The 19,450-nt window shown below is 51.1% G+C and overlaps 1 protein-coding gene across 8 annotated transcripts in view; it reads right to left on the bottom strand.

Moving 5' to 3' along the window:
* The window catches only part of LOC125456566 (dynactin subunit 1-like), a 216,923-nt gene that overhangs the window by 35,430 nt on the left and 162,043 nt on the right, over positions 1-19,450 (bottom strand). For all 8 annotated transcript variants that reach the window (XM_059650884.1, XM_059650863.1, XM_059650866.1 and 5 more), the window contains 5 exons: positions 17,164-17,316; positions 12,491-12,651; positions 11,719-11,887; positions 7,755-7,823; positions 1,226-1,288 (listed from right to left, as the gene is read on the bottom strand). In XM_059650884.1, the coding sequence (XP_059506867.1) occupies positions 1,226-1,288; positions 7,755-7,823; positions 11,719-11,887; positions 12,491-12,651; positions 17,164-17,316 (615 nt within the window). The remainder of the gene's footprint in view (positions 1-1,225; positions 1,289-7,754; positions 7,824-11,718; positions 11,888-12,490; positions 12,652-17,163; positions 17,317-19,450) is intronic.

Below are 19,450 nucleotides of genomic sequence, written 5' to 3'. Positions count from 1 at the left end.
ATCATGGGGTGGGCGGGGGGGTGGGGAGTCTGAGTTAATCTCATGGTTGATGGGGGTGGGTTGGGGAGTCCGAGTTAATCTGGGAGGGGGGGATGGGGAGAGTCTGAGTTAATCACGGGGTTGAAGGGGGAGTCCGGGTTAATCACCGGGGGGGGGAGATCCGGGTTAATGGCAGGGGGTGGGGGATCCGTGTTAATCACGGGGTGGGGGCGGGGGGGAGAATCTGAGTAGCTGGGAGGTGGTGTGCGGAGATCCGGGTTAATAGCAGGGGGTGGGGGATCAGAGTTAATCACGGGGTGGGGGGGGGATCTGATTTGTTGGGACGTGGGGTGGGGAGACCCGGGTTAATGGCAAGGGTGGGGGGGGGGATCTGAGTAGCTGGGAGGTGGGGTGGGGAGATCAGGATTAATGGCAAGGGGTGAGGGGTGGGAATCTGAGTAGCTAGGAGGTGGGGTGGGGAGACCCGGGTTAATGGCAGGGGGTGGGGGATCCGAGTTAATCACGGGGTTGGGGGGGGGGGGGCGGGGAGCGATCTGAGTAGCTGGGAGGTGGGGTGGGGAGATCCGGGTTAATAGCAGGGGGTGGGGGATCAGAGTTAATCACGGGGTGGGGGGGGGGGATCTGAGTTGCTGGGACGTGGGGTGGGGAGATCAGGGTTAATGGCAAGGGGTGAGGGGGGGGAATCTGAGTAGCTAGGAGGTGGGGTGGGGAGACCCGGGTTAATGGCAGGGGGTGGGGGATCCGAGTTAATCACGGGGTTGGGGGGGGCGGGGAGTGATCTGAGTAGCTGGGAGGTGGGGTGGGGAGATCCGGGTTAGTGGCAGGGGGTGAGGATCGCAGCTGCTGGGGGAAGGAGTCCGAGCAGGTTGGGAGAATGTCAGAATTGCCTGGGGAAGCAGACTGGGGAGGGGTCTGAGCTGCCAGAGGGACAAGTCTAAGTGGAGCGTGTGTAGTCTACACAGACTTGGGGGGAGGAGTGTAAGCTAAGTGCTGGAGTGTTAGGCTCCAGGTTTGATGCCCTGAGGGTGGGGAGGTGGTGGGGACGTGGCTGGCTGGGGTAAGGTGGTCCAAGCTCTCAGTTGGTGGGGTACAGCTACAGGTAACAGCTGGGGACCAGATGAAAAGGTTCCGAGAGATCAGAGTGAAAAGGCTGAGGTCGAAGTGAGGAGCTGAGAGTCAATGCAAAGGGTTGGAGCTGGATGCACTGGGAATATTGGCTCCTCACCTGGAAGAGTGATCGCAATCTTCCCACCTCCACTGCCATACAATCCAGGGCACTCTGTGTAAACTGGAACAAGAAGGCATTTCATTAAGCCATCAGAAACTCTGGTCAACTGACACCATCCTGATCCATTCCCAAATTGCTAAAATCGAGCACCAGAGTTCAGTCTCGAATAGGGAAGGCAAAAGGAATGGTGACCTTTAGTTCAATGGGAATGAAGTATAAAAGTCAGGGGGGTTTGCTACAACTATACAAGGCACTAACCAACAATGAACAGCTTTGGGGTCCTTTATCTAAATAAAGATACACTGGCACTGGCAGTTATCCAGAGAAGGTTCACTAGGCTGACATCAGATAGGGAGGTATTGTCTAATAAGCAGAGGTTCAGAAGTCTGGATCTGTACTCATTGGAATATCCAATATTGAGAAGCATACAAGATTCATAGGGGAATTGACAGGGAAATGTGGAGATGTTGTTTACCCTTGTGGGAAAGTCTAGGACCAGAGAGTATAATCTCAGAATAAGACGTTGCACAATAAATATGGAGATGAGGAGAAATTCCTTCTCTTAAAGGGAAGAGAATCTCAAATTCTTTATGAAAGACGGCTGATTGGGCTGCTTCATTAAGTATATTCTAGGAACAGACAGGTTGGGGTTTCTTACAGCAATATGTAAATAATCCAACTAGACCTGGTACTGGGGAATGAACCCAGCCAGGTGAGCTAAGTTTCAGAGTGGGAGTTTTTCGGGAAAAGTGACCATAATTCTCTAAGTTTCAAGTTTCAAGTTTCTTATGGATAAGCATAAGAGCAGTCCTTAGATGGACATACTAAATCAGGGGAGGCTACCTACCATAATATTAGGCAAGGACTGGGGAATATAGTTTGGGGAAAGCTGTTTGATGTTAATCCACTTCTGGCACGTGGGAATCTTTTAAAGGCCAATAGATTAGAGCTCAGCACCAACATGCTCCTACGGAAATCAAGGAAAAGGAAGGCAAGATTTGGGAACTATGGAGGATAAGGGAAATTGAGTTCAGTCAAAAAGCAAAAGGAAGTATAAGGTTTAGGAAACTGAAGATAGACAAAGCCCTTGAAGAATACAAAGAAAGTAGGGAAGAACTTGAACAAAAGGAGTTAGGAGGGTCAACAGGGGCCATGAAATGTACGACCATAAGACATAGGAGCAGAAATTAGGCCATTCAGCCCATCGAGTCTGCTCCACCATTCAATCATGGCTGATAAATTCCTCAACCCCATTCTCCCGCTTTTTCCCCATAACCCTTGATCTCCTTGATGATCAAGAACCTATCCATCTCAGTCTTAAATGTATTCAGTGACCTGGCCTCTACAGCCTTCTGTTTATGACAAATGGGATTAAGGAAAATCCCCAGGCATTGTATACATCCATAAGGAGCAAGAGGATAATTAGGGTAAAGGCCCCATTTCAAGGTCTAGAAGTGTTTTCTTATAGAGGCTTATAAAGTCATGAGTGTCGTAGATAAGGTAAATAGACAATGTATTTTCCCCAGGAGAGGGGAGTCCAAAACTGGAGGGGCATAGGTTTAAGGTAAGAAGGGAAGGATTGAAAAGGGACCGAAGGGACAACTTTTTCAAGCAGATGGTGGTGCATGTATGGAACGAGCTGCCAGAGGAAGTGGAGGAGACTGGTACATTTACAACATTTAAAAGGCACCTGGGTGAATAGGAAGGGTTCAGAGGGATATGGGCCAAATGGGACGGGATTAATTTAGTCTATCTAGTCAGCACAGATGCATTGGGCCAAAGAGTCTGTTACCATGCTGTACCACTCTATGACAATGAATCTATTTGATAAGCCCTTCATCCCTGGAATCATTTCTGTAAAATCTCCACCTGACCCCCGCCAACATCAGGTATCCTTCCTTAGACAGGGGTTCCAAAACTGTCACAATATTCCAAATGTGGTCTGCCCACAGCCTTATACAGCCTCAGCAGGACACCTCTGCTCTTGTACTCTAGCCCTCTTGAAAAGCATCCTAACATTGTATTTCCCTTCCTGACAGACAACCAAACCTGTACGCCAAGAGAATCCTGAACGAGGACTCCTAAGTCCCTTGTGCTTCCGAAGCCTTTCCCCATTTAGAAAGTAGTCAATGCTTCAATGCTTCTTAGCAAAGTGCATTACCTCACCCTTTTCCCACATTGCCACTTACTTTGCCCATTCCCCTAGCCTTTCAAAATCCTTCTGCTGTCTCCCCACTTTCTCAACACTGCCTGCCCCTCCACCTATCTGTGCCATCTACAAACTTGGCAACAATGCCCTCAGGTAATTTATCCAGATGTTAACGCTTAATGTGAATAGCTGTGGTGCCGACACTGACCCCTGTACAACTCCACTAGTCACCGACTGCCATCCTGAAAAAAGAGGAGAAACCAACAGAACTGCAGACGCTGTAAACCAGGAACAAAAACAAAGTTGCTGGAAAAGCTCAGCAGGTCTGGCAGCATCTGTGAAGGAGAAAGCAGAGTTAATGTTTCGGGTCCGGTGACCCTTCTTCAGAACTGATGGTGGCTGGGAAAACGTCAGTGTATATGCAGAGAATAGGGAATTGGGTGGGGTAGGGAGTAAACGATAGGATAGAGCCCAGAGAGAGAGTTGGACAGACAGAGGAGTTAATAACGGTCAGGCTGGGAGGGTAATTAGTTGTTAATAGGTACTGTTAGTGACTAACAGCAGGGAGTGTGTGGTAACAAGGCCTGGCGTGTGGGGTGGGGGGCTGGGACATGAGAGAGTTTAGCTGCTAAAATTATTGAACTCAATATTGAATCCAGAGGGCTGTGGGGCCCCCATGCAGAAAATGAGGTGTTGTTCCTCCAGTTTACGTTGGGCATCACTGTAACACTGTAGCAAGCCAGAGACAGACATGTTGGCCAGGGAGCAGGGTGGTACATTGAAATGGCAGGCAACAGGTAGTTCAGGGTCTTTTTTGCAAGCAGAACGTAGATGTTCTGTGAAGCGGTCACCAAGTCTACTCTTCATTTCCCCAAAGAACTGCCACATTACCAAAAGGATGTGGATGCTTTGGAGAGGGTGTAAAGGAGGTTCATCAGGATGTTGCCTGGTACAGAGGGCGCTAGCTGTGAAGAGAGGTTGAGTAGATTAGGATTATTTTCATTAGAAAGACGGAGATTGAGGGGGGACCTGATTGAGGTCTACAAAATCATGAGGGGTATAGACAGGGTGGGTAGTGAAAAGCTTTTTCCCCCGGAGTGGGGGACTCAATTACTACGGGTCATGAGTTCAAAGGGAGAGGAGGAAAGTTTAAGGGAGATATGCATGGCAAGTTCTTTACACAGAGGGTGGTGGGTGCCTGGAACGCGTTGCCAGTGGAGGTGGTAGACGCAGACACGTTAGCATCTTTTAAGATGTATCTGGACCGGTACATGAATATATATAGAACATTACAGCACAGTACAGGCGCTTCGGCCTTCGATGTTGTGCCGACCTGTCATACCGATCTCAAGCCCATCTAACCTACACTATTCCATGTACGTCCATATGCTTGTCCAATGATGACTGAAACGTACCTAAAGTTGGCGAATCTACTACCGTTGCAGGCAAAGCGCTCCATTCCCTTACTATTCTCTGAGGAAAGAAACTACCTCTGACATCTGTCCTATATCTTTCACCCCTCAATTTAAGCTATGCCCCCTCGTGCTCGCCGTCACCATCCTAGGAAAAAGGCTCTCCCTATCCACCGTATCTAACCCTCTGATTATTTTATATGTCTCAATTAAGTCACCTCTCAACCTTCTTCTCTCTAATGAAAACAGCCTCAAGTCCCTCAGCCTGTCCTCGTAAGACCTGCCCTCCATACCAGGCAACATCCTCGTACATCTCCTCTGCACCCTTTCCAAAGCTTCCACATCCTTCTTATAATGCGGTGACCAGAAATGTACGCAATACTCCAAGTGCGGCCGCACCAGAGTTTTGTACAGCTTCACCACAACCTCTTGGTTCCGGAACTCGATCCCTCTATTAATAAAAGCTAAAACGCTGTGTGCCTTCTTAACAGCCCTGTCAACCTGGGTGGCAACTTTCAAGGATCTGTGTACATGGACACCGAGATCTCTCTGCTCATCTACACTACTAAGAATCTTACCATTAGCCCTGTACTTTGCCTTCCGATTACTCCTACCAAAGTGCATCACCTCACACTTGTCTGCATTAAACTCCATTTGCCACCTCTCAGCCCAGCTCTGCAGCTTATCTATGTCTCTCTGTAACCTACAGCATCCTTCGTCACTATCCACAACTCCACCGACCTTAGTGTCGTCTGCAAATTTACTAACCCATCCTTCTACGCCCTCATCCAGGTCAATTATAAAAATGACAAACAGCAGTGGACCCAACACCGACCCTTGCGGTACACCACTAGTAACTGGTCTCCAGGATGAACATTTCCCATCAACTAACGCCCTCTGTCTTCTTTCAGCAAGCCAATTTCCGATCCAAACTGCTATATCTCCCACAATCCCATTCCTCCGCATTTTGTACAATAGCCTATTGTGGGGAACCTTATCGAACGCCTTGCTGAAATCCATATACACCACATCAACCGGTTTACTCTCATCGACCTGTTTGGTCACCTTCTCAAAGAACTTTGATGGGCAAGGGAGCAAATGGACACAGACCCTTAGAAAATAGATGACAGGTTAGACAGAGGACCTCGATCGGCACAGACTTGGAGGGCTGAAGGGCCTGTGTCTGTGCTGTAATTTTCTTTGTTCTTTGTTACATTAACCAATTTCTAATCCTCGGGGACCCTCCCTGACTAGCGATTCCTGAAAGATTACCACCAATGCATGCACAATCTTTTCAGTTATCTCCTTCTGAACTCTGAGGTATAGTACATCTGGTCTAGGTTATTTATTCAGTTCCAAACCTTTCAGTTTCCCAGCACCATCTCCTTAGTGATGGGCACTTCATTCAGTTGCTTTAAGTTCTGGATTGCTGCTGGTGTCTTCCACTGTGAAAACTGATGCAAAGTACCTGCTTGGTTCTTCTGCCATTTCTTTGCTCCCCATTATGACTTCTCCAGCTTCATTTTCCAGCCATCCAATGTCCACTCTTGCCTCTCTCTGACCTTTCAGTCGTCTGAAAGATGCTCCTGCAATCTCATTCTATATTACTAATGAGCTTACCATTCTCCCCCACCTTACTGCTTTCTTACGTATCTTCTGCTGGTTTTTAAAGGTTTCTCAATCTCTGGCTTCCCACTAATCTTCACTACGTTGTATACTTTATCTTTTGCTTTTATGCTGTCCCTGACTTCTTTTCAGCTATTCTTTTCTCGCCCTCCCCTTCGTATGTGCCTTCTTCCTTGGGTTGAATTTCTGTTATGCCTCCCAAATTACCCCCAGAAACTCCTGCCTTTGCTGCTCCACCCTCTTCCCTGCATGGCTCCCCTTCCAATCAACTCTGGCTGGTTCCTCCCCAATGTCTTTGTGCTTACCTTGGCTCAACTGTAATACCGTTACATCTGATTCCAGCTTCTGTGTCTCAAATTACAGAGCAAGTTCTATCATATTATGGTCATTGCCTCTGAAGGGTTACTTTTCAAATCTGCCACATTTTACATCATCAAATCCAGAACTGTCTGTGCCCTGGTGGACTTTACCACAAGCTGCGCCAAGAAAACACTGTACACATTCCATGAATTATTCTTCTTGGAAGCTGCTAACAAGCTGATTGTCCCAGCCTAGCTGCGCATTGAAGTCTCCCATGATTATTACAGTAGCGCCTTTCTTACATGCCTTTCCTACCTTCGGATTGATTTCTTTCTCACATTGGGACTACTGCTGGGAGGCCTGTACGCAACTTCAATCAGGGCTTTCAAGATTTCTATCCATGTGACTACACTAGCCCCAATTCCACACACTTTCATCTTAAATGTTAAGCTCTTATGTGGATCGATTTAGGACAGAGATATGGAGACATTGCTTCACCCAGAGAGCGGTGAGCCTGTGGAATTCATTACCATGGGAAGTAGTTGATAGCAAAACATTGCATTTGTATTCAAGAGGCAACTAGATATTGCATTTGGAGTGAATGGGATCAAAGGTTATGGGGAGAAAGCAGGATTAGGTGTTGAGTTGGACCATCAGCCATGATCGGGGTGAATGGCAGAGCAGGCTCGAAGGGCTGAATGGCCTCTTCCTGCTCCTATCTTCTATGTATGTTGCTATGTAACCGCTCTCGCTACCTGTGCTGCCACCTTTGACGATTCATATACGTACACATCCACATTAAGACTGCATTTTATGCTGTCTATGTTCTGCCAATTATGTGAACCATCGACAGGAAACTGGAGGCAAAGGTGACAATCAGTGAGCCAGTATCTAACTGAATAGGAGCAGGCTTGAGGGATTTGACCAGCCCACCTCTGGTCTCACTCCCCTTGTAATTACAGTCAAAATATATTCCATGGCCTGGCACTGTAAAGTTCCTGTTGTTACAGTGAGGTACGGCACTGAGTGACACACTTACCTTGATGTGGTCTGCCAGCTGCACTGTACAATCCTCACTGTGTTCCAACAGGTGGATACTGTAGAGATGCTGAGGAGACAGAAAACTGGTTGACACTAAACAGAACACAAAACCACAACCAACCTGATCCAAACTCATTCAAAAGCCTGGAATCAGTTGCAGTCAGACCATCATTAACATCAGTTTGAATCTCATTCAGAATGAAAATCCTGAGCTGGGTTCAAAATGTCCTCACATCAAAGCCTCCAGACTCAGAGCCCAACCCAGTACCCTCCCAACCCTACACACTCACCACTGCCCACTGATGTCTTTTAGGGAAGGAAACTGCTATGCTTTTGGTGGTTGGCCGATATGCGACTCCAGACCCACAGAGAACTGGCCTCTGGGATGGGCGATAATTACTGGCCCGGCCAGCAATGCCCTCATCCCATGAATGCCTCTCATTGTTGCCTCCACTCAACTATCTTGCACCCCATCTTCCTGGTTACTGAGCTGAGAGATAGTTCATTGACAGGGACCAAAAGTGACCTGCTGACTGCAACTATGGACAGTTCAGGTGCTGAAAGATTATCAACTGAAAGCAGTATCTCTGTCTCTCCCTCTCTCTCCCCCTCTCTCTCTCCCTTCATGGATGCTGCCCAGCCTGCTAGAATTTCCAGCATTTTCTCTTTTAATTCATATTTTTACCAACTGTAATGTCTTGTCTTTGCATAACTCTGACTGTTAACCCAAGACACAAAATGGCATTCAAACCAGGTGCAGTAACCAGAGAAAACCCATGGAATGCCAGTGAAGGAACGCAGGGGTGTAGTGATAATGTCACTGGAGCAATGACCCAGATATCTCAGGAAACAATTACCCCAAGACCAAATGGTGAAATGTGAATTCAATAAAACATCTGGAATAAAGATGGGAAAAATATACTGGCTTAATGGCAACTATGCAACTACTGTTAATTGTGAGAAAGACCCATCTGGTTCATTAGTGTCCTTTGTGGAAAGACCCATAGCACCCCAGTAATGATCTCCTACAACCTCTTCCATTAGGCAGAAGGTACAGAAACCTGAACATACGCACCAGCAGGTTCAGGAACAGTTTCTTCCCTGCTGTTATCAGACTGTTGAATGGATTCTCTATCCTCAAATAACGTTGACCTGACTAATGCTAATCTCACCTTGCCCTGTGTGACTCTAAGTCTTTTTGATCTGTGCACCCTTTGCTTACTATGATCTGCCTGTACCACTTGTAAACAAAACTTTTCACTTTCCTTCTGTACACATGACAATAAATCAACCAATCATCCTTCCAGATGGAAATGGTCGTGGGTTTGGAAGGTGCTGCCTGAGGATCTTTGGTGAATCTCTGCAGCGTATCTTGGAGATAGTACACACTGCTGTGACTGAGATTCAAGTTCTTTATCAACCCATCCCAGGGCAGGTTCTGGCCCATCCCTTCCATTAAGATCAATGGAGAAATCCTCCCAAATATGGAGCAATTCCCTGATGTGGGGAGCCATTGATGCAGATCCTCAACACTGAATCCAATCCACAAACACTGTCTTCAGGTGGGTAAGGTTGAGAATCTTTCACCAAGCCGCCCATACTGATACCAAAATCCACATGTCTGAGGCAATTATCACCCGACCCTCTGTCTCATTCCTAACCTGGACTATATGTAGGAAATGCTTGTGACTTGGAATTCAGCAAGGTTTTAGATAAGGTCCTGTATGGCAGACTGATAGCAAAGGTAAGAGTCTATGGGATCCAAGGAAATTTGGAAAATTGGATCCACAATGCTTAAAATGCTAGAAGAAGCAGTTAATGGTCGAGGGGTGTTAACTGACTGGAAGTCAATATCCTGTGGGGTCCTACAGGGGTCAGTGTTTGTTATTGATATCAATGAATTCAGCTTGAATGCAAGAGGGTTGATCAGTGAATTTTCAGATGATACAACAATTAGTGAAGTGGTAACAGGAAGAGGGATAGCCTTAGATCAGAGCAGGGTAGAGACAGGCTGGTCAGTGGTAAATGGAATTAAATCCAGATAGCTGTGAAGTGATGCACTTAGGCAGGACAAACAAGGCAAGGGGATACATGATGGACAGTAGGACCCTGGAAAGCACAGAGAGTCAGGGTGACCTTGGCGTGCATGACCATCGATCCCTTCAGGGAGTAGGACAGCTGGATGACGTGGTTAAGATAGTGTATAGTATACCTGCCTGCGATAGCCAAGGCATTGAGTTTAAGAGCTGTGTGAGAGACTGGAACTGTATAAAACATTGGTTAGGCTGCAGCTAGAGCGCTGTGTGCAGTTCTGGGATCCACATTCTAGGAGGGATGTGACAGGGTCTGGAGAGGGTGTAGAGGAGATTCACCAGAATGTTGCTGGGCTGGGCAGACTGGGGGCATTTCTGATGCAGCAGAGGAGATTCTGAGGGGACATGATTAAGATGTATAAAATGAGGAGGGACAGGCTGGAAGGAACCTGTCCCCTTGCTGGAGGGGTCAGTGACCAGAGTGCACAGATTGAAGGTAAGGGGCAAGAGATTACAGAAAATGTGAGGGAAACCTATTTCACCCAGAGGGTGGTAGGAATCTGAAACTCTCAGCCTGTGATTGTGCTAAGGGCAGAAACCCCCATCACATTGAAGCGCTTGCAAGGCAAGGCAGACAGGCTATGGGCCAGGGGCTGGAAAATGGGATGAGTGTAGTTTGGTGGTTTTTGTTGACCAGCGTAGATGTGATGGGCCAAAGGGTTCTTTCCTCTGCTATATATCTGTCTGACACCATCTCAAGGCCCTTGAGAAAGTACAACTGTCACTGTTTGAGATGAATCTCCACATCAGCAAGGGGACAGGCATACTAACGTCAGCATCCTTGAAACAGCCAATTACACCAATACTGAAGGTATGATCATCCAAAACCAGCTCTGTGGGGCTGTCCGCTCGCTCAGGATGCCAGAGTCCTGACTGCCAAAGCAAATCTTCTTTACCCTGCTGAAAGACGGCAGCCTAATGAGGAGGACAAAGGAAGCGTTCCAAAAACTCCCTGAGTGTACATCCCACCATGTGGGAGGCCCTCGGACTGACTTGGAAGAAGCTCCTGTCTGAAGGGTCACAACTGTTTGGGAGCACCCATCAGCAAGAGGGAGCAGGGGAAAAGAACTGAAGAAAGGAATGCCCAAACCCAAGGAACCATTTCCACCTCCTGGAAACACCTGGCAGATGTGTGGTCAGTGGTAAGGCTCTGGAATCAGGTTCACAACCCAGGAGCAGCGACACAAATATTCTCAGTGGTTAGCGGCTGATTGCTGATGTCGGCCCTTTGCCTGTTTGCAATAAGTATGTAACCAACCAGGGTTCAGTTACCAACCAATCAGCACTATCCTCTCATTGCCTGTTTGATTTCCTCTTAAATTGGTGTTTCTTGTAAACTTTCCATTTTCAGGCGACACAAGGAGCTTGGATAAAACATTTTTTTTCAGCAAGACTTCACTGATCATAACTTCTGACAGGAACCTAGGATAACCCATCAAGGAGAACCCATTGACCATGAGCTCAGTAATCCACTGATAGTAATAATCTACCAATAGTACAAAGGATAATGCGATGACAGTGACCAAGGGATAGGTAACTGACCATAAGCTGGCTAACTGACTGCGAGGAATCACAGATGATCCAGTGATACTGACACAATGATAGTCTGTCATTCATAACTCGGGAGAGCGCACTGACAGCAATCAGACCTTGTGTGTTAGAGCTGGTGGCGTACCAGCATTATCCCTGATGAGTAAACCAGAGGGTTAGGGGAAATACTGTGGGAGATGTAGCCTCAATCCTATTACAGCACCTCACTTAATTTAATCCCCATTACAAAAAAACTCAGTAACAGTGACTGAGGAATGCCCAGTAACCACGATCAGTCACTGACTGGGAGACTGTGCAGTGTGAGGGGGCCTCTGGTACCTGATAGTATTTAATGGCCTTGGTGAGAGGCTCCACGTTGACGGTCTCGTCCAACTGATCTTTGTGAAGGAGCTCGATGAAGAAATCCAGTGATCGCTCATGTACGCTCATCTCAGGGTAAAGGCCCCCAATCTTCTTATAGACATCCACAGTGCACTGTCCTAGAGCCCTGGGAAACAAACAGCAGTCAGCTGCGCTCACACACTGAAACCAGCATTCGCCCAACAATGCCCCCCTTACTTTCTGGGCACGATGGTGAGTCACTTGGTGGGAAAATTGATGTTCCCAAATATCTGCTGCCCTTGTCCTTCTCGATGGAAGTGGGCATGGGTTTGGAAGGTGCTGTCTGAGGATCTTTGGTGAATCCCTGCAGTGCATCTCATAGATAGTACACACTGCTGCGACTGAGTGTCAGTGGGGGGAGTGGGATGTTTGTGGATGTGGTGCCAATCAAGCGGCTGCTTTGTCCTGGACGGTGTCGGGCTTCCTGAGTGTTGCTGGGGCTGCACCCATCCAGGCAAGTGGGGAGTATTCCATCACACTCCTGGTTTGTGCCTTGTAGATGGTGGACAGGCTTTGGAGAGCCAGGAGGTGAGTTACTCGGTGCAGGATTCCCAGCCTCTGACCTGCTCATGTAGCCGCTGTGTTTATGTGGTGAACCCAGTTAAGATTCCGGTCAATGCTATGTTGTGTCCAGACTATTTCGAATAAGTGCATGAAGCTGACCAACCTCCTGTCTCCAAGCCAATGTCCTCTCAATTGTCATGCTTACTGTTCGTATTTGTGCAGTGTGGCCTGCAGCAGAGTAAGTGAATACACCAGGCCGGCACCAAAGCTCATCTGTTCACCCAACGCGCCCCTCAGGCCTTGACGCTCGCTGTAATCCTCATTCAGCTCAAACTTCTCCTGAGCATGTTTGCTAATCAGCTCTGCCTGCAAACGTACAAGAGAGAAATCAGCAACCACCACAGGAAGAGCGACAGGGAATCCATCTCTCAGCCTAGCACTGCTCGAGTCGAAAAACCTCGATACCCTCTGGTTTGCTCCACAGCCACATGCCCTTATTCCTTCAACCCATTCATCTGTCACCAGTCCATGTCTGTTCCTCGCCTTATCCTTCACTACTGACCCTCACACAGTGCGGTCCCCCCACTGGACTGACCCTCACACAGCGCGGTCCTCCCACAGGACTGACCCTCACATAGCGCAGTCCTCCCACAAGACTGACCCTCTCACAGCGCGGTCCCCTCACTGGACTGACCCTCACACAGCGCGGTCCTCCCACAAGACTGACCCTCACACAGCGCGGTCCTCCCACAGGACTGACCCTCACACAGCGCGGTCCTCCCACAAGACTGACCCTCACACAGCGCGGCACTCCCAGAGGTCTGACCCTCACACAGCGCGGTCCTCCCACAGGACTGACCCTCACACAGCGCGGTCCCCCCCACTGGACTGACCCTCACACAGCGCAGTCGTCCCACAGGACTGACCCTTACACAGCGCGGTCCTCCCACAGGACTGACCCTCACACAGCGCGGTCCTCCCACCGGACCGACCCTCACACAGCGCGGACCTCCAACAGGACCGACCCTCACACAGCGCAGTATTCCCAAAAGACCGACCCTCACACAGCGCGGTCCTCCCACAGGACCGACCCTAACACAGCGCGGTCCTCCCACAGGACCGACCCTCACACAGCGCGGTCCTCCCACAGGACTGACCCTCACACAGCGCGGTATTCCCACAGGACTGACCCTCACACAACACGGTATTCCCACAGGACTGACCCTCACACAGCGCGGTATTCCCACAGGACTGACCCTCACACAACACGGTATTCCCACAGGACTGACCCTCACACAGCGCAGTCCTCCCACAGGACTGATCCTCACACAACACGGTATTCACACAGGACTGACCCTCACACAGCGCGGACCTCCAACAGGACCGACCCTCACACAGCGCGGTATTCCCAAAGGAACGACCCTCACACAGCGCGGTCCTCCCACAGGACCGACCCTAACACAGCGCGGTCCTCCCACAGGACCGACCCTCACACAGCGCGGTCCTCCCACAGGACTGACCCTCACACAGCGCGGTATTCCCACAGGACTGACCCTCACACAACACGGTATTCCCACAGGACTGACCCTCACACAGCGCAGTCCTCCCACAGGACTGATCCTCACACAACACGGTATTCACACAGGACTGACCCTCACACAGCGTGGTCCTCCCACAGGACTGACCCCCTCACAGCACGGTATTGCCACAGGTCTGACCCTCACATATCGCGGCCCCCCCCACTGGACTGACCCTCACAGAGCGCAGTATTCCCAATGGACCGACCCTCACACAGCGCATTATTCCCACAGAACTGACCCTCACATAACACTGTATTCCCACAGGACCGACCCTCACACAGCACAGTATTCCCACAGGACCGACCCTCGCACAGCGCGGAATTCCCACAGGACCGACCCTCGCACAGCGCGGTATTCCCAAAGGACCGACCCTCGCACAGCGCGGTATTCCCACAGGCCCGACCCTCGCACAGCACGGTATTCCCACAGGACTGACCCTCACACAGCACAGTCCCCCACAGGACTGACCCACACACAGCGCGGTCCCCCCACAGGACTGACCCTCACACAGCGCAGTACCCCCACAGGACTGACCCTCACACAGCGCGGTCCTCCCACAAGACTGACCCTCACACAGCGCGGTCCTCCCACAGGACTGACCCTCACACAGCGCGGTCCTCCCACAAGACTGACCCTCACACAGCGCGGTACTCCCACAGGACTGACCCTCACACAGCGCGGTCCTCCCACAAGACTGATCCTCACACAGCGCGATCCCCCCCACTGGACTGACCCTCACACAGCGCGGACGTCCCACAGGACTGACCCTTACACAGCGCGGTCCTCCCACAGGACTGACCCTCACACAGCGCGGTCCTACCACCGGACCGACCCTCACAGAGCGCGGACCTCCAACAGGACCGACCCTCACACAGCGCGGTATTCCCAAAGGACCGACCCTCACACAGCGCTGTCCTCCCACAGGACCGACCCTAACACAGCGCGGTCCTCCCACAGGACCGACCCTCACACAGCGCGGTCCTCCCACAGGACTGACCCTCACACAGCGCGGTATTCCCACAGGACTGACCCTCACACAACACGGTATTCCCACAGGACTGACCCTCACACAGCGTGGTCCTCCCACATGACTGACACCCTCACAGCACGGTATTGCCACAGGTCTGACCCTCACATAGCGCGGCCCCCCCCCACTGGACTGACCCTCACACAGCGCAGTATTCCCAATGCACCGACCCTCACACAGCGCAGTATTCCCACAGAACTGACCCTCACATAACACTGTATTCCCACAGGACCGACCCTCGCACAGCGCGGTATTCCCACAGGACCGACCCTGCACAGCGCGGTATTCCCAAAGGACCGACCCTCGCACAGCGCGGTATTCCCACAGGCCCGACCCTCGCACAGCGCGGTATTCCCACAAGACCGACCCTCACACAGCGCAGTCCTCCCACAGGACCGACCCTCACACAGCGCGGTCCTCCCACAGGACCGACCCTCACACAGCGCGGTCCTCCCACAGGACCGACCCTCTAACAGCGCGGTCCTCCCACAGGACCGACCCTCACACAGCGCGGTCCTCCAACAGGACCGACCCTCACACAGCGCGGTCCTCCCACAGGACTGACCCTCACACAGCGCGGTCCTCCCACAGGACTGACCCTCACACAGCGCGGTACTCCCACAGCACGGTATTCCCACAGGACTGACCCTCACACAACACGGTATTCCCACAGGACCGACCCTCACACAGCGCAGTCCTCCCACAGGACTGATCCTCACACAACACGGTATTCACACAGGACTGACCCTCACACAGCGTGGTCCTCCCACAGGACTGATCCTCACACAACACGGTATTCACACAGGACTGACCCTCACACAGCGTGGTCCTCCCACAGGACTGACCCCCTCACAGCACGGTATTGCCACAGGTCTGACCCTCACATATCGCGGCCCCCCCCACTGGACTGACCCTCACAGAGCGCAGTATTCCCAATGGACAGACACTCACACAGCGCATTATTCCCACTGAACTGACCCTCACATAACACTGTATTCCCACAGGACCGACCCTCACACAGCACGGTATTCCCACAGGACCGACCCTCGCACAGCGCGGTATTCCCACAGGACCGACCCTCGCACAGCGCGGTATTCCCAAAGGACCGACCCTCGCACAGCGCGGTATTCCCACAGGCCCGACCCTCGCACAGCACGGTATTCCCACAAGACCGACCCTCACACAGCACGGTCCCCCACAGGACTGACCCCCACACAGCGCGGTCCCCCCACAGGACTGACCCTCACACAGCGCAGTATGCCCACAGGACTGACCCTCACATAGCGCGGTCCCCCCAATGGACTGACCCTCACACAGCGCAGTATTCCCAATGGACTGACCCTCACACAGCGCGGTATTCCCACAGAACTGACCCTCACACAACACGGTATTCCCACAGGACCGACCCTCACACAGCGCGGTATTCCCACAGGACCGAACCTCGCAACAGCGCAGTACCCCCACAGGCCTGACCCACACACAGCGCAGTCCCCCCACAGGACTGACCCTCACACAGCGCGGTCCTCCCATAGGACTGACCCTCACACAGCGCGGTTCCCCCCACAGGACTGACCATCACACAGCGCAGTCCTCCCATAGGACTGACCCTTACACAGCGCTGTATTCCCACAGGACTGACCATCACACAGCATGGTATACCCACAGGACTGACCCTCACAGAGCAAGGTCCTCCCATAGGACTGACCCTCACACAGCGCGGTGTTCCCACAGGACTGGCTCTCACACAGCCCGGTTCCCCCCACAGGACTGGCCCTCACACAGCGCGGTCCTCCCACAGGACTGGCCCTCCCACAGCGCGGTCCTCCCACAGCGCGGTCCTCCCACAGCGCGGTCCTCCCACAGCGCGGTCCTCCCACAGGACTGGCCGTCACACAGCGCGGTCCTCCCACAGGACTGACCCTCACACAGCACGGTCCTCCCATAGGACTGACCCTCACACAGTGTGGTATTCCCACAGGACTGGCCCTCACACAGTGCGGTCCCCCCCACTGGACTGACCCTCACACAGCGCAGTATTCCCACAGGACTGACCCTCACACAGCGCGGTCCCCCCCACTGGACTGACCCTCACACAGCGCAGTATTCCCACAGGACTGACCCTCTGACATTGCAATACTATTTCAGCAAAGCCTCTTTCACTCTTTTGCCCCTCCCTCCCTCCCTCTTATTTGCTCCCTTCCCTTTGCCTCTCTGTCTTCCCTCACCATGTCTTCCTCTCTCTTTCTGCCTAGTCTGTTGCGCAGGGCCTACCTTGCAGATGAGGCGTGGGATCAAGAGAAGGACTAAAATGGAATCGTGGTCTCCGCCATGACGGAGGAAGGAATCAGGCATGAAGGAGGTGAGTAAGGAGACATGTCTATTCGCCTGTTGTACTTCCATCTTACGCAGTTCCATCTCTATAGCCTGCAGGGACAGAGACACAGTGAAGGAGATTGCCTTGTTGTTTTTTAACTCGCTGATTCATCCAGACACAGATAATGGGCTGCACCAGTGGGTTCAAAGAAGCGCTGGAATTTAAGACCATAAGACATAGGAGTGGAAGTAAGGCCATTCGATCCATCGAGCCCACTCCGCTATTTAATCATGGCTGATGGGCATTTCAACTCCACTTCCCTGCACTCTCCCCGTAGCCCTTTATTCCTTGTGAGATCAAGAATTTGTCGATCTCTGCCTTGAAGGCATTTAACGCCCCGGCCTCCACTGCACTCTGCGGCAATGAATTCCACAGGCCCACCACTCTCTGGCTTAAGAAATGTCTCCTCATTTCCATTTTAAATTGACCCCCTCTAATTTTAAGGCTCCTCCCATGGGTCCTGGTCTCCCTGCCTAATGGAAACAACTTCCCAGCATCCGCCCTTTCTAAGCCATACATTATCTTCTAAGTTTCTACTAGATCTCCCCTCAACCTTCTAAACTCTAATGAATACAATCCCAGGATCCGTAGCCTTTCATCGTACGTTAAACCTAGCATTCCAAGGATCATCCATGTGAATCGCCACTAGACACGCTCCAGGGCTAGTATGTCCTTCCTGAGGTGTGGGGCCCAAAATTGGACACAGTATTCTAAATGGGGCCTAACTAGAGCTTGATGAAGTCTCAGAAGCACATCACTGCTTTTATATTCCAACCCTCTTAAGATAAACAACATTACATTCGCTTTCTGAACCACGGACTCAACCTACAAGTTAACCTTTTGAGAACCCTGGACCAACACTCCCAGATCCCTTTGCACTTCTGATTTGTGAATTTTCTCACCGTTTAGAAAATAGTCCATGCCTGTATTCTTTTTTCCAAAGTGCAAAACCTCACATTTGCTCACATTGAATTTCATCAGCCATTTCCTGGACCACTCTCCTAAACTGCCTCAATCTTTCTGCAGCTTCCCCACCTCCTCAGTACTACCTGCCTGTCCACCTATCTTCGTATCATCGGCAAACTTCGCCAGAATGCTCCCAGTCCCTTCAACCAGATCATTAATATATAAGGTGAACAGCTGTGGCCCCAACACTGAACCCTGCGGGACACCACTCGTCACCGGTTGCCATTCCGAAAAAGAGCCTTTTATCCCAACTCTCTGACTTCTGTCAGACAGCCAATCCTCAATCCAAACCAGTAGCTCACCTCGAACACCATGGGCCCTCACCTTGCTCAGCAGCCTCCCGTGAGGCACCTTATCAAAGGCCTTTTGCAAGTCTAGGTAGATAACATCTACTGGGTTTCCCTGGTCTAACATACTTGTTACTTCTTCAAAGAATTCTAACAGGTTTGTCAGGCATGACCTCCCCTTACTAAAACCATGCTGACTTGTTCTGATCTGACCCTACACTTCCAAGAATTAAGAAATCTCATCCTTGACAATGGATTCTAGAATTTTACCAACTACCGAGGTTAGGCTAATTGGCCTATAATTTTCCATCTTTTGCCTTGATCCTTTCTTGAACGAGGGGGTTACAACAGCAATTTTCCAATCATCGGCCCAGTGCGAGGCGGGGAAGGCGCTCGGTCCAGGGTGGGGGAGGGAGGGGGCCTGGAGCAGTGTGGGGCAGGGCGGGGACTTGGCTCAGGGCGAGGTGGCCCGATGCAGGACGGGGCCAGGTGGGGGCTCAGACCAGGGCGAGGCGGGGAAGGCGCTCAGTCCAAGGTGGGGCGGGGAGGGGGCCCGGAGCGGGGCAGCGTGTGGAGGGGGCTAGCCCGGGGCGGTGTGGGGCCTTGAGAGCCTGGCATGGAGGACCCTCAGGCTCAAGAATCTGTATGAATGAAGCATTAGCTGACTGGCCGTGGCTCTATATCACAGAATGGAACAGTGGAACAAGAGCAGGCCATTTCGTGCCTCCAGCCTGTTTCACCTTTCAATGTGGTTATCACTGATCTGTGGCCTCACCTCAAGTACAAATAAAGGGCCTGCTTCTCGTTCATCTGCCTCAATACCTCTGCTTAACAAAAATTTATTTCATATCTGAAATTAGCAATGGATCCTGCAGGCAGTGCTGTTATAGAACAGAGTCCAAACATCATTTTTTGGCTCATAGTCTGTAAA

Source organism: Stegostoma tigrinum, chromosome 1 (genome assembly GCF_030684315.1).
Source record: "Stegostoma tigrinum isolate sSteTig4 chromosome 1, sSteTig4.hap1, whole genome shotgun sequence".
Lineage (NCBI taxonomy): Eukaryota > Metazoa > Chordata > Chondrichthyes > Orectolobiformes > Stegostomatidae > Stegostoma > Stegostoma tigrinum.
Note: the sequence above shows the minus strand (reverse complement) of the source record. Positions and strands in the feature narration are given on the sequence as shown.